Raw genomic sequence first — 16,054 nt, 5'->3', positions numbered from 1 at the left:
AATTGGATTCAGAGTTTAGTTGCTGTTGAAATTCCTTCTGTTTTTACATTGGAATGTAATTACATTGTAATGTAATTATACATTGTAATGATAAAAGTTGGCTTATTGACTTTGCTTTTTGCCCAAGCCTGGGACCTTTCCTTTCCTTTTGCTGTCTGCCTTGCCAATATATGCTGCTTTTTGGTAACGGGGAGGTTTGTAGAGAAAATGTGAGTGAATGAGTTCTAAATCAGCAGTTTCCAAATTATATTCCAAGGGAATATGGAAGGATTTTGTTTGATAAAAATGGTTTGTGTTTGGGAAAAACTGGTTAAATAAAGTTTATTTGTTCAAGGACATTACAAGTCTTTGATACACAGGTGTGCATGGGGATGTTCAACAGGGAGTTATAGTATCACCACATTTATTTGAACAGGAAGCCTAATTTTTTAAAGCACCTTAATGATTAATCTTCCATGAAATACACTCTGGGAACTGGTGTGAGATTATTAGAAAATGATTCAAAATAAACCATAAGAGACTCTGAAATAGAGAACAAACTGAGAGTTGCTCAAGGGGTATTGGGGGGATGGGCTAAATGGGTGATAGACATTAAGGGGGGCGCTGGTTGAGATAAGCACTGGGTGTCATAAGTAAGTGATGAATCACTAAATTCTGTTCCTGACATCATCATTACACCATATGTTAACTAACTTGGATTTAAATTAAAAAAGACATCTAGTCAAGTAAGATAAAATTAAAATAAAATAAAATAAAATAAAGTAAAATAAAATAAAATAAAATAAATTATTCAGAGCATGTGTCTATTGCATTTGTTGTTATGTGTAACACTCTTTTTCTCTATTTATGCCTGACTAGATTTTATTTTCATGGAAAGCTATGGTTCCGAGTAGACAATACATAGCATTAATAAGTATTGCCTGATTATTTGATTTTTAAAGTGTTTATTTGGGGAGCATAAGGAAAGGAAATTCAGTTTATAAATTACTGCTTTTGAAAATCTTTTGTTCGGTTTTCTTTTATAAGTAAATATTCCTAAACTAAATGTATTGTTTATAGAGAATTTCTCTGTTTTTCAATTGCAGACGTTGGGGATCAGCCAGGTGAGGTAGGTTATTCAGGCTCTCCTGCAGAAGCACCTCCAAGCAAGTCGCCGTCAATGCCGTCACTAAACCAGACTTGGCCTGAGTTGAATCAGAGCAGTGAGGTTAGCAGATCTTCCCTTTTCTTTTACTAACATTAATTATTTTAAGGTAAGAAGTTCCAGACAGAGTAATTTCAGCAGATAGCTCTGTCAGTATGCATGCATGAGAGAACATACCCAATAGGACTGTGATAAAGGTTTATAATGACGTGACTGAGCTTTTCCAAGTATTTTTCATAATAAATACTATCGTTTGGTTTCCAGCACTTATTCCTGCTAAAGCCTTGTGAGTTAGATGGGGCAGACACATGAAGTTAACAAAGGGGTGGATATCTTGGCCCACATATGTCATAGCCAGAGAGGGTCTGGAGCTAAGATTTAAACACAGATCCTTTGACATTCAGTCAGCTGTGCCCACCGTATCACACGGTCTTCTCATTTCCTGTAAGCAAGGTATGTGATAATATATTCCGTATCTCAGCATTGGAAGTGAGTGTGAGAAGTCACTCTCCAGCTTTCCACATGAAAAAAGCATTTTCTACAACCCAAGCTATTTATAATAATTTAGTTCTATGCTATACAAAATGGAACGATTTAACTACCAAATACAGTGGTTAAAAGATAAATCGTGTCAGACCAAGCACAGCATGCAAAACAGAATTTGAGACCAAATACACTGCCTCCCCCCATTACTTGAGCTCCTCTATAGAAAACAATAGAAATAGGGCCACTCTGATTAGAAAAAAAAAAAAAAAAAGCCCAGAGGCCCTCCCATAGGGCCACTCTGATTAGAAAAAGAGAAGGCCCGAGGTCCCCCGACTCTGCTAAACCTTAATGCTGTGTAAAACTCCTAGGAAACCACTGGCCTGGTCTGTGAGAGCAGTTTTCTTTGTGAACAAGTACTTTTTTCTTCTGGTTTTTGATATCACTTTTATAGTGCTACAAACCTAGAAGTTTGTTGTTTCAGGAAAAATTCTAAGCTTTCTGTTTTCCATGTATTTTAAAGGCTGAAAAACACTAGATGGAAGGGACACTAGTTAATTTTACATAGTTGGAAAGCAGAGAAGGAACTGGCAAATTTTAAGTACTTGCAGCTGCTTTATGACATAATCACAGATACGTGTCTGAGACCTTATAACATACATTTATCAAATAACCATCTAAGTCCTTGTTAGAGGGAGGAATTAAGGCTTAAAAGAATTTACTAGTGGGAAAAAAAATTTACTAGTAGGCTTTATAGAAAGTACGGTCAGTTTTCTTGAAATCACTAATTTTTGCTACATTTATTCATTTGTCATTTTTAAAAGCACTATCAGATTAAAGGAATATTTATATTCCATTGATATCAGTTCATAAATAAAAGCAACTCGTTCTAAATCAACTCAGTTCTAAAGCCCATCTTCATTCTCAGTAAAATTGCATGTGATCATTAAAGACGAGGAATGGAGTCCCTTCCAAATTCTGATTTCAGTAGTTGCATTTTCCTTTCAGTATTCCTAGCAAGTTTCATTTTGTAGTATTTGCTACAATGTTCATCATGAGTGTCACAATTTTTTTTAACTACATATGAAAAATCAGAATGTTACTAAAACTAACATTGATTTTGAGACATTTTAATAGTATTTATAAAAAGTATATATACTTAGGGTATGGAATTTAAATTACATTTTAATTTTCTACCACAAAGCACTAATACTCTTTCAGCAAATACTCAGCACCTGCAAACACGGACGGGGCACTGGTTAACACTAATAATGGCACCTCACATTTGTCGAGCATAAATTTTGCTGTGCCAGCTCTGTCTAAAAAGCTCTCACATGTGTTAACTCCTGACAGCTTCGTCACAACCTTGTGATACAGGTATTATTAGCCTCATGTTACAGATGGTGAAACTGAAGCACAGAGAGGTTAAATAACTCGCCTAAGGTCATACAGCATAACTAGGATTCCAGCAGCATGCTTTTAGCCATTATACTAAAGTAAAGATCTGGGTTGTTTCTCTGCTCTCCAGGTAGCTTATATATAACCTTAAAAAACCCAAGTAAAACTTCATGCCACCAGATAAGATAGGTAATGCCTTTTTTTTTTTTTTTTGGCAAAAATCTTCTGCATCTAAACTTTTCTCCATAATTAGATAATTAGGATTTTAAAAATTTCTTCTCTACCCCTGCAACAATAATTATTGAAGAAACTGATTATATTAATAACATCACTGAAGTGATGTCCGTGACAAAAGTGAATTGTTGTGGGTTTTCTTTATTCAAGAATCATTTTGAATGCATTAGTATTTCTATCTTAATTTTTATGAAAAAACTTATCTAGAGGGAGAGTTGTTGAATGATTTATATTATCTATTTTTGTAGATAATTTTCATCAGCGTATTTGCTAATCTTTAATTTCTACATGTCTTCTCAAATTGAATATCACTATTTTAAATAGTAAGTCGAACTTTGAAGCATAAAAATGTATACTTTTCCACACTGAATTATAGAAAGGATTTTGGCTAATAGAGTAGGGTGTGTCTGTGTGTAAACATTTGTGTGTATATATTGTACATGTGTAGATGTTTTTCCTTCTTCAGAGAATAACTGATAATTCTTAATCAAATTTTAATGCAATTTTGATATAAAATTCTTAGCTATTTTATTACTAAGATCTCCCAAACAAATGGAATTTACTAAAATTAACGTATGATCACTCCACCTGTTTTAAGAGGTATGATATTCGTGTACCTCTTTTAGAGGAGTAGTATTTCATATCAAAATATATCTTCTATATATAACACAAACTCAGATGCTTGATTTGCTCTCATTGTGGCCGCATTCTGATTTTTCTAGCATGGGGTGGGGGGCGGTGCCTGATGGGCAGTTCTGTCTTGTGGTCTGGCATGGCCCTGTTCGTAGTGCTGATGGCAGGGGTTGACTTGCTACAGATTGACATAAGCTCAAACATATATTAATTCCGGAAATCTTTTCATTTTACCTCAATTATATTTTATTAAATATCTCTGCATACGGATAAAATATGTGCACGTACATAATAGAATCATCTTTCAGGGGTCGCACTGGCAAGTCACAGTGACTTGCTTTGTTTTGACCAAAACTTTGGTACACAGGATTCATTTAGCATCACCAAATCAATACATTAACATTAGAATTTTGAAAGAAGGATTTGAAGTAATACTTTCTCTAATGAAGACCAACCCCTTCACATTTTTACTTTGTTGCCATTTATATCACTTAGATTCTCTTCCTACAGGGTGTTTTGAGTTTTAATTCTGTGACACTTTGAATCTCTCCCGTTGAGATTGCAATAAATTGTTATCCTACGTTGGAATGTGAAGCTGCCCGCCTTAACATTTTAAGATGACCCAGCATAGAGAAGTATAAAATGTTTATGGAAAAACAGCAATTACGGAATTTTGTCAGGCCTTTGAAACACAACTTGCAGTGCAACCTCTGAATTACTTTGCTAAATCTTCTCCAATGATCTTTGACTCCATCTTTCTCATCATGCTGACTTGTCTCTCCTCTGTCTGTTCAGCAGTGGGAGACATTTAGTGAACGCTCTTCAAGCTCACAAACTCTGACCCAATTTGATTCTAACATTGCACCAGCTGATCCTGTAAGTCAATCACTTAGCTTGCTTGTTTGAAATTAATTTTATTAACCCAAATTTCCATTCATTATGGTTTTTAGCTGATATGCATGATTGAGTGGAGTGCTTAGAGGGAAATGGTGGCAGGCTTTTCAATTTTTGTGTGCTTAATGGTGGAAAGAACATTTTTTTTTTAATCATTCTCTGTATTTTCTAGTTATTTTGATGACAGAAAACTGTATGTTTTTACAATCTGGTATATGTGTCTAAGGAAGTATTTTGTGAAAATTGGTTTAGCTGACCTTGTTTTCATTTGCTAATTAAGTGTATGTTCTAGTAAACATATACTGTGTATCTCAGTGACACTTAGTAATACTGTTTTATTTGTATGCTTACACATCATGTAATATGTACTATGTATGTAAATATGCAGTGTCCTCTTTTATTTTAACAGTCCAGATGATATGGCTTTGACTTAATTAGTATGTTGAGTTCTGTTATACAGAATCAAGCTCAGCAAAAGAATACAGAGTTGTTGGTCACAGATTCCCATTGTGCAAGAGAGCCTCCGTCTTGTCTTCCTGTGGCTCACTGTGTTGCTTTGAAAATGCTACAAAGTTCACATCTCAGATTTAAAAAATAAATTCTACCCCATAGAATTAATTTCATGTATGCCCAACTTGCCCCTCAAATTATTTGAAAACTTCAAAACCGTAGCTATTAACCATTCTTCTCACTGTTCACTCCTCCTTTTCCTTTTATTTTTTCTCTTAAAGAGAAGGACATGCTAATAAGCACCTTTCAAAAAGAAAAGAGGAAGTAAGTAGGAAGGAAGGGAAGAAGAGAGTAAAGGTAGGATTTTTTTTTTTTTTAAATGAGTTGAGTGGAAAGATACGGAAAAAGTGACAAGGCATTCTTTTTAGATGTTTCTGATCAAAGAGTTAGTTTTTAATTAGTTTTTAATTAAATATAGAAATAGCCCTATTTAATGTGGATTTAGAAGAAATGGCATTTAAAGATAGTAGTACATCTTAGTAGTTTAAATGAATGGATCTTTCGTGTGCTTCATAATTTTAAACAATTTGTATCTGTGAAATAGTGAGGATGCTGTTATATTGAAAACAGATAACTTATGGAAGTGTTTTAAGTGTCTGTTTCATAGTTCATTAACTATGTAGATCATCTGCCTTTTGCTTCTCTTAACTGCTGTTTTGAGGGCATTAATCTTCAGTTTTGATCTGAAAATTAAGGAGGAATAAAAAAACAAAATATAATTTCTGCTGCTTGTTAGGGCTGTAATTAAGGTCTTTTGGGAAGTGACAGGTGCTATGAGCTCAAAGACAGTTTACCTTTGCTGTAAGTTTTATTTCTCCATATTATTCTTGTCTCCTACTTAGTCAAGTTATTTTTTTTTTAAATACTTAATGGAAGCCCTTTTTTGAGAAGGCAAGTTTGATGTAGCAATAAAGAAATGCTCTGTTTTATTCTCTAACCCTTAAGAGAGGTGAAAATAATCATGGTATGACGATTTTTTTGTCAGGCCAGGAAAGAACATTATGTATAAAAATATAAAACTCAGAGGCAAAATAAATTGAGTCATGACTGGCAGGAAATGCCAGGAAATATTTGACTTCATAATATTGATGTTCTTGTAACCTTTTGGAAAAAAAATACGCAAATTTTTGAATTCTGGCTCTAGTGTTGAAAATGATATGGCTCCACACTTTATGTTTTTATCTTCAGTGTGGCAGGAGGTTCTAGGAAATTGTTAATTGCTATTTTTAACTTGAATTTAGATCTCTAAACTTGATAAAGTTGGCAGTCTTAACTATTTATAATCTGGTACCTAGAAATATCTTTTTTCTGTTACGGTGCTAAACTTAAATCTAAACTTTGTTCCCCAACTAGTAATCTCACTTTAAACCTGGCATTAGGAAAATGCCCTGCTCCCATCGAGGATCTAATAAGTTCTTACCCTTCGCTCAATGCTTATCTGGCGTACTGTCTTCTACAGAACACAGCCTCTACCCACAATCCCAAATGATCCTTTGCAAGGCTTCAATAAATAATTACAAGTGAGTAAGTAAGGTCCACACAGATTAGAAGAGAGTCGCCTAAGAGAAAAATACCACTGCAGTTCTAATATGCATTTACATACCTTACAGTGTTGGAAACATTTAATGGAATGGTTTTTAAAAGCTAAAAATTATAATTAGCCATTCGCTCAACAAGGTGAAAGTCTGTGAAAAGCCCCACACTTCTCTGTAGCACGTAGAGACATCTATATCACACAGTACAGTGACCCCACATGCACACTGAGATGGGTAATTTTTAGGCTCCCAGAATTGTGATGAAATTGAGTTTCTGATAGCTCATTTCCAGAAACTTGATTGCTTTTGTTGAACTACTTTATCATTTTTTTTTTAATTTTTTTTTTCAACGTTTTATTTATTTTGGGGACAGAGAGAGAGCATGAACGGGGGAGGGGCAGAGAGAGAGGGAGACACAGAATCGGAAACAGGCTCCAGGCTCTGAGCCATCAGCCCAGAGCCTGACGCGGGGCTCGAACTCACGGACCGCGAGATCGTGACCTGGCTGAAGTCGGACGCTTAACCGACTGCGCCACGCAGGCGCCCCAGAACTACTTTATCATTAATAGCCTCTGGTAGAATCTGCTTCTGCTACTAAATTCTAGACTGATGAGAAGTGTAATGCTCTAGTCTTTGCCATGATGTATGCCCAATCTCGAGTGCCGCCGAACTTCTGAGTAATTCAGGGTATAAAAAGAAAGTGTAGTTTGCTTACAGATTATGCCCAGCCAACTCACCTGGTTTGGTGGGGCCCCCTTCTAAGTGCCTCTGATACTCCCTAGGGGTGTAAAATGTCACACACGCGCACACACACACACACACACACAAATTCCAGTCTTAAGTAGACCACAGCTTAATCATTATAAGTTGATGGTTATAATACAGCTGATTGTGATAATTATCATATATAGTGTGAGCAGGATTGTGGGCAGAATACTGTGAGCTCACTCAACCCAGTGTATTTGGGCAAGTTTTCACAAAAGAGGTTATGTTTGTATGCTGAGGTTTGAGTGAAACTCTGAATTGGCAGGAGTGGACAAGGGCACCCCAAGCAGAGAGAATATCACAAGCAGATCTGGTAAGTGGCAAGAGTATAGGGTAGACACGTGGTTGGCGATTCGAATGATGGGGCTAAGGGTTGAAACCAGACTGGGAAGAACTTTGTGTACTAGACCAGGAATCTGAACTTAATCTCCTAGACACGAGGAGCCAGCCGGGAGTGCCGTGACAAGATGAGGTGAGAAAGGCAGTTAGGGAAGATCACTCAGGCAGGAAACAATGTGAAGGATCAATGGGAACAAGAGAGAGCAAGCTGGTAAGTGACACAGAAGTGGAAAGTAGGCAGACTGGGTTCAGACAGGATAATGGGATTTAAGGCAAGTGGAAACTACAGATAAATGAGCATAATATATTTAAAATGTGTACATGGAATCAGATGTCCAAATATATGACACAAATGTGCCATAAGTGATTAGGAATGAGTTTCCTAGAGGTGATGAGGTGATTTTAGTAGGTGGAAGAAACTGGGCAGAGCCTGCTAGTCGGTCTTCCTACTTTTTTCTCTGTAAATTTGGGGATGCTAATTTGGAGCAGAGAAGGTGTTACTTTGGCATCTTATGGCTCAGGATTCAGAAGCCTGTAGGCGTTCACGGTTCTTGATTTGGATGTGGAAATGCTCAGAGGCAAAGCTCTCTGTCCTGCTGCAAGTCTCAATCACAAGCGAAGCTTCTGACACATACGGCAGTTGTAGGTTAGGCCTGTCATCTGTGTAAAGCCCTGCGAGGGGCCGCCTTGTCCTGCAGCGGGTACAGCCGTTGCGGGCTCCCGGCAACCAGTGGTTGCATGACTGAAGTATGTGACCCAGAATTGATTTGCTGGCACAGAAACTTAACAGAAATTATTTGGAGGATGAATAGAACATTCATGATTTTCTTTTCTTGGGATCATTATCGTGACTTCCATGGAGTGTACTGGAAATATATGAAAAGGCTACTTAATCGTTCCAACTGTTACAAGTTCTATGTATCTGATTTCATACACACGCAAAATATATATTAGATGAATATTAAAACATCTAAGAAGGTTTTTTTTGCTTGTTTTTTCCTAGTTTGGGGTTTGGAGTTAAGAACTTATCTCACGAACTATCATTTTTTTCTCCTTTGACTTTGCCTTATGAGGTTAAATTCTGATTCTCATGGCATTTATTTCTGCCACTAACATTGCGAGTTAAGAAAGTAGTATTTATCCCCTAAAGCCATGTTTTTTATAACTGTAAATACAACAAAGAACATCTTACGTGTATTGTTAAAATATTTCCCTGAGAATGACTCTTTATTATATGAGAAATCTAAACTTGTATCCACATATGTATTCATATTTATAACTGTGATTTTAGAGTTGTAGAGGAAATGTTCGAACTTTGTCCAGAGCCTTGCTGGTATGGGGGCAGAAAATTGCTACGAATGGGTGTATCAGTACAATTGCAACAAAAAATTCATTTGTCATAAATTGGTTGGATGTAGAGATTACGAGAGTAAGCCAGGGAGACCTGTCAAACAAGAGACAGTGTCGTGGAACTGAACTTTGTCTAGCAGAGGCTTCGTGTCGCCTGCTACTCTCAACCAAAAATGGTGTCTGACTTAAACTGAAAAGTCCTGATCCTTCACACTAAATCATAAACATAACTCATAACTAGATATCTGAAATTTCAGGATCTCAAGTTTAGTCTTTAGTAGGAGCACACACAAAATAGGAACTGAGTCTTCATAGAAGGAACTGAGCCCCCTAGCAGTTCTGGTCAGTTGCTATTCAGCCAAATGCTTGATCCCATTCTGGTCCCTCCCCTGTGGGTCTCAGCTGCCAGGGCCAGGTCTGCCTCGTACCCAGGTGCACCTTTCTCCTTCTCTTGTCTTTCCGAGAGGCTTGTCTCCATCCTCTCTTCTTACTTTGCTCTTTTCGTTCTTTTCGGAGGTCTGTTTGGCCAGTTTCCTTACTCCTTTAACTACACTTGCCACTCACGAAGGGATTTCAGATGTATTACAGTCATGAAAAGGTTTAAGAAAAATGTGAAAATGTTGAGAGTAGGAGTCTTATTCCTCTTAAAAAACGCATGCCTTTGTGGAAGTTTTTTAAACAGTTCTGTAGAACTAATCTGTAGAAAGTACGTGTCGTGCCTACTGTTAAAATATAGCAAGGATTATTACCTTTGTTTTGTATAGGAAGAAGTAAATGTCCATTTTTTTTCAGCAGTTTAGTGAAAGAGTTCAATCTGTTAAGTGTTTGGGTTCTCACGAAATAGTTGTTCACTTTAACCTCAAAGGTTCAAATTCGTATAATTTCATGAGATCGTCTCACACTCTGCCTTCGATTATTGTCTTCAGTGGTAGTTTCATGGATCTTCTTTTCACTCAAACCTTAACCACTCAAGCTAAAGTGTATTTTTTGTCAAAGAAACCAGAATGTTAGGCACGCAGAGTGAACTGGACTTTTCGCTATAATTCTGAAACATTCCATTAAGAAATTAATTTTCGCGCTTGCCTTCGCATGAATGAGAAAGTCTGTCCACCAGTTTTTAAAGTGTCGTCAATTTTTACCGTTTCGTGGTGTCGGCGTGGCACTTGTGATGTAAAGTCTGTGTTTCCCGTGTGCCTGCAGGACACCGCTATCGTGCATCCGGTTCCCATCCGCATGACTCCGAGCAAGATCCACATGCAGGAGATGGAGCTGAAAAGAACCAGCAGCGGTGAGAGGGCTGCTGCCTGCTGCCGGGCCGGGCTCCGGTTGGCGGTTAGCGGCAACTAAACGCACAGTTCCTCTTCGGGGGTTCACGTCTAGTTCATCATTGTCTGTTTTTTAAACATAGTCCTTTCTGCAAGCATGCATATACATGCGGGCGTGTATGTGCTTTTCATCTTGTATCAGTTGAGTTTATATTACAAAGTCTTAAAGGAAGGACTCTTGGCATATGTGGCGTTCCAACACCCCGTGGGTTTTTATGATAACTGGTGTGAATTCACATTTTAAGCGTGTTGGGATTTTAACCAAAGAGGTTTACGGTTAAAATAAATTTTAGCTTTAAAATTGTATGTTTTGCTTGAACTCTTGAAGTTTCTCCCTACTTTAAATTTTTTGTTTTTAATGTTTATTCATTTTTGAGAGACAGAGAGAGACAGAGCATGAGCAGGGGAGGGGCAGGGAGACAGGGAGACACAGAATCCCGAAGCAGGCTCCAGGCTCCGAGCTGTCAGCACAGAGCCCGATGTGGGGCTCGAACTCACGAACTGCGAGATCATGACCTGAGCCGAAGTCAGACGCTCAACCGACTGAGCCACCCAGGCGCCCCTCTCCTTACTTTAGATTAAATATTTCAGTTAGGGCTTCTCAGAGGTATATTTATTTTGTATATAAATCAGCATTATAAATTACCTTTTTTTTTTTTTAGAGAGAAAGATTGTGTACATGGGAGGGGCAGGGGGAGAGAGAGAGAGAGAGAGAGAGAGAATCGTAAGCAAGTTCCATGCTTAGCAGGGAGGATGACACGGGGCTCGATCCCACCACCCTGGGATCGTGACCTGAGCTAAAATCAAGAATCAGATGCTTAAATGACTGAGCCGCCACCCAGTCACCCCATAAACTACTTACTTTACAACCATATGTGGGGTGCTTTGTTTAATTACCCTGAAGGGGATAAAATTAATGAAGTATGAACATACAACTTGACTCTTCTGTTATAAAGTATCTTCTGTTACTGCAGAAAACTAAATTCTATATAAACAAGCTTATATTTTATTAAAAATACTATTTGTCTTATATCTCATGGCATACCTGCTACTTCTTTGCAATGCCTAAATGAAGTCTTGAACTCTGAGGTTTATGAATTGTATTAATTCAGGTCTCGTACTTTCACCTATTAATTCTCTACTAGATCATCCTAATCCCACTAGCCCATTACTTGTGAAAACGTCTGACCTGTCAGAGGAAAGTAAGATAAATTCATCGGTGAAATTTGCTTCTGGAAATACTGTAGGTAAGTGAAAAATAGCATTACAGCTTCCATTTGAAGTTGATTGAGTCTCAATTTAGAGTCTGAATAATTCAAATGTGTAGCTATTTCATATTACCTTTACTGAATAAAGTAGAGATTAGTCAACCCTTTGATACCTCCTACCCTCTAGATGGGTAAATGGTTGCTCATTGCCTCCTGGACCTGCTTCCAGGCAGGCTTTCTGTTTGCCATCCCTCTCGGTTAGCCACGTTTAGTCCATGACTCCTCCCACCAGCTCCTTTCTCTCTCTCTCAGTAAATTGTGTATACATTCATTTATGCAGCCTGTGTTAATGGAATACTGCGTGCCAGGCTCTGTTCTAGACACTGGGGATTCAGCAGTTAAAACAGAAAAAAAAAAATCTTTGCCCTAGTGGAGCTTACATTCAGTAGGGGGTGTAAAAGAAAAACTTAGTTTAAAAAAAAAAAGGAGCTCGCATCTTAGGAGATAATTAACACAGTGGATAAGGATAAAGCTGGGAAAGGGAAGAGGAAGTGACATTTTAAATAAGGTAGTCAAAGAAGACCTTACCAAAAGATGACACTTGGGTTAAAATTTGAAGGAGATGAGGGATTCAGCTTTGAATATCTGAAGGAAGGACGTTTAAGGCACAGGAAAGGGCACACGTGAAGCCCTGGTTTAGAGTAGTCATCAGGGAACAGTGTAAGAATGGCTCTTACTGAATGAGATGAAAAGCCATTAGAAGGTTTTGAACGAAGAAGTATGTGGTTGGCCTTTATTTTTTAACAGGATCACTCTGGCTGCTGTATTGGTAACAGGCCTGAAGAAAGCAAGAGTCAAAACAGGGAAATAATAGACTAATATTTAGACTATATTAGAATGATACAGGCGAGAGAAGGTGACAGCCTGGCCTGGAGTGGTAGCAGGGGGAGTGCTGAGAAACGGTCAGATTCTGACTCTGTTTGGTGGGGAAAGTACGTGGGACTTGCTTACCTGTGTGATCGAGGATGGGGGTGAGAGGTCAAGGGCGATTCTGGGAATTTTGGCCTGATACACTAGTAACTGAGGAAGGCTGTGGTAAGAGTAGGTTTGTTGGGGAAGATTGGAAGTTGACTTTTGGATATCTCCGGTTTGAGGTGCCTGTTAGAACATCCAAGTAGAAATCGGGTAGTTTTAGTATCATTCCTGTAGAATTAAACAGTTCAGTTATTTGATGAGAAAAAGGAACGGGGTACATTTTGAAATGAAACTAAACCAAATAACCAGTCCCTTTAATTTGTAATCCTTGAAAGTGTGGAGTAGTATTAGTGTTCCTTCAGATCGACCCTGGAGTTTCTGTTTTAAAATCTGTTACTGTATCACAACCATTAGGCTGCCTCTGGAGTTCTCTGCTCCTCATAAGAGTTTGAGGAATTGGCAGTGAAACTTTCTCAGGCGAAAAATGGTGAACCTCTGACTAATTTCATGAGTTTTATTGTGGTCTATGCATATTTTTTATTCCTATTTACATTAACTTCTCTAGATTATAACTTGTTCCGTGTGCATAGTATTTTGTTGTGTAAATATGCCATGATTTATTTGATTTATATTTAATTGTTAACATTTAACGACACTAGGATGAACTCTTAAGCTGTTAGCCAGTCTTTAAATGTCTCTGATTTGAAGTAATAATTATCGTACTCGTTTAGAGTATCTAGAGTAAAAAGTGAATAAAAAATCATTATTAAATAGGGTATATTCCATTTATCAGCAGATGGGTACAGTAGTTCAGACTCTTTTACTTCGGACCCAGAGCAGCTTGGAAACAATGTAACTCATCAAAGGTCAGTATTTCTGTCAATAAAAAAACACATGAAATATGTTGTCACATTGTAATATTGAGAATTATTTTAGAACCAAGTATAAATTATTTTCCTCTATTCTTCAGTTCTCTGAACGCTGTTAGGTTGCCTCCTGGTTTATGTAGAAGGGAGATGATTTCGATTCTTTCCAACTCTAATAGGAAAACAAAAGGAACCCTTATCTTAACCCCGTGGTAGTCTCTGGAAGGTTTAGGAAGTGCTGTAGTAGCATTAGCAGTTTAAGGTAGTCCTTTGTGAAGGTAAACAGCTGAGAGTCTAAATAAGTACTAGAGGTACAGATTTTCTTTTAAAGCCTTGGTGGCAAGTGTCAGCAATTGTTTTGAGATGCCATCTTTCTAGATGGCACACCCTCATGTTGGCCTACCTACCCTCCCTGAAGATCTGCGTGACATAGAACTTTTCAGACACAAATAAAAAAGGTGTGGGATAGGGTGAAGGTGGCCAGGGATTTGTCTGCAAGGGCTTAACTTAACCATCCACTAAAATCCGTGGACAGGACAGGAGCATCTTTTTCCCCTCTCCTGTTATACATGCTCAGTATCCTTTGGCCACGTGCCTGGAGGATGTATATAGAGACAAGTAACACAGAATCTCAGAAGAGCTTCTTGAGTCAAAGCCTGCTTCTTCATATAATTCTTTCTGTATATCTTAGAGTTCTCAGTCATCTTGAGTTTTATTCTTCTTTTTATCCCTATAAGTGAGGAGCAGATTGTCAGAGTCCGTGAGACTCTTTTTCAGAATACAAAAGACTTCGGTGGCAAAAAAGTGAATCTCTGGGGGGGGGGGGGGTCGAAAATGAGGACAGTCCCCTATACGATGAGATGGCCTGTGGAGACACGGGAATGGTCACCTCAGATAGTTGAGCAAGATTCTGCTTCACTTTCCCAAACTTCAAACTTTAAATAAGTTGAAAGCTAATCATATCTGAAAGTGAAGTCTCTCTTTCTTGAAAATGATTTTTCAAACTAATATTACCTTTAATGGAATGGGAAAGCCATTACTAGGTTTGCAGTCTACCTTGAATTCATGTTAATAACTTTCTTTTCAGATTTTTTAAATGTATAATTATCCTTTATAATTAAAGGGTGTTTGCCCCATTAAATAATTTTTTGTTTAACGTATATCAGAAAGTCTTCTTTTTATTCATTGGTATACTTGTCATACCTACTTGAGAAAATGTCACACCACTGAGATCCTTTGCTGCTTAGCCAAGTTGAATGCTTAAAAAGAAGAAAGCTCCAATACCAGTAGCATCACGAAGTGTAATGGGTGGATTTTGTAGGTCTCATTCTGGAACGTCGCCTGATAACACTGCACCACCACCTCCCCCTCCAAGGCCTCAGCCTTCTCATTCTAGATCATCATCTTTAGATATGAATCGGACCTTTGCAGTCACCACAGGTGGGTCAGAAGACCATAAAATCATTTGATTCTAAAGTTCATTAAAGAGCACAACATTTTATTTTCTTTTCTCTTAATATGTCTCATTTTTTTATCTGAAGAAGAATTTTGAATTTAAAAGGTGTCAAGTGAGAGGAGTTTTTTTTTCTTAATGTGATTGAGTTAAAATGATAAAAGATGGGAACCTGAGAGATGCCACCAGAGAGTTTAAAACAACCATGTGGAGAGAGATTAAGGAGGGAAAGCTGACAGAGGAGAGAGAAGACACATAACTTACTCCAAGGTTTTAATTTCTATATAACTGGTTGTATTGTTACTATGTTGATCAAAATAGAAAAGTTAGGACCAGGCGATGAAGATGTTCTGTTTTGGACATTATGAGTTTGGAGTGATGAGGAAAAGGGGACATAATAACAGGCTATTGGACTTGTGGGTTAAGAAAGATTGTATTATTTGAGAATCATTTACATAGAAACGGTAGAGTGAATGAAAAAAGAAAATTTGGACGTCTGCGTATTTTATAGCTGAAGAGCATTCAGAAGTAGAAGAAAGCCAAGATGGTATAGTATTATGGAAACAAGCATGTCACGACTGTCTCGTGCAGAGAACAAGAGAAACGAGGTCTGAGAAAGGGCCATGAGGCTTGGTTATTAAGTCCTACGTAGATAGTTTTACAGGATAGTAAATGCCTTCTAGTACTTATCAAACATTCTTACAAATCTTCATCATTTGATCACATTCACTCCACCTGTTTGTTGTACTAGCAAAGTGTGTATTTACTAAAAAGACAACTTGTGTGTTTACTCAGGACAACAACAGGCTGGGGTTGTTGCCCACCCTCCTGCAGTGCCTCCAAGGCCACAGCCCTCACAGGTAATCCTTCAGTGCTTCCATTACTTAGGTGTTCACTGCTACTCTAGAATTACTTTGAAGATCAGGAATTACCTAATTGTCA

General features: G+C 37.8%; 1 protein-coding gene across 8 annotated transcripts in view; it reads left to right on the top strand.

Moving 5' to 3' along the window:
• The window catches only part of REPS1 (RALBP1 associated Eps domain containing 1), an 88,440-nt gene that overhangs the window by 63,729 nt on the left and 8,657 nt on the right, over positions 1-16,054 (top strand). For 4 of the 8 annotated variants that reach the window (XM_086708014.1, XM_086708011.1, XM_025925237.2 and 1 more), the window contains exons 9-15: positions 1,086-1,207; positions 4,688-4,768; positions 10,486-10,573; positions 11,756-11,857; positions 13,587-13,659; positions 14,981-15,099; positions 15,908-15,972. In XM_086708014.1, the coding sequence (XP_086564140.1) occupies positions 1,086-1,207; positions 4,688-4,768; positions 10,486-10,573; positions 11,756-11,857; positions 13,587-13,659; positions 14,981-15,099; positions 15,908-15,972 (650 nt within the window). The remainder of the gene's footprint in view (positions 1-1,085; positions 1,208-4,687; positions 4,769-10,485; positions 10,574-11,755; positions 11,858-13,586; positions 13,660-14,980; positions 15,100-15,907; positions 15,973-16,054) is intronic. The other 4 variants (XM_025925238.2, XM_086708010.1, XM_086708013.1 and 1 more) reach the window with 4 other exon arrangements.

The sequence above is a fragment of the Puma concolor genome, chromosome B2 (genome assembly GCF_028749965.1).
Source record: "Puma concolor isolate L17-30 chromosome B2, mPumCon1.1.hap2, whole genome shotgun sequence".
Lineage (NCBI taxonomy): Eukaryota > Metazoa > Chordata > Mammalia > Carnivora > Felidae > Puma > Puma concolor.
The sequence above is the reverse complement of the archived record's forward strand: the minus strand, read 5'-3'. Positions and strand labels throughout refer to the sequence as shown.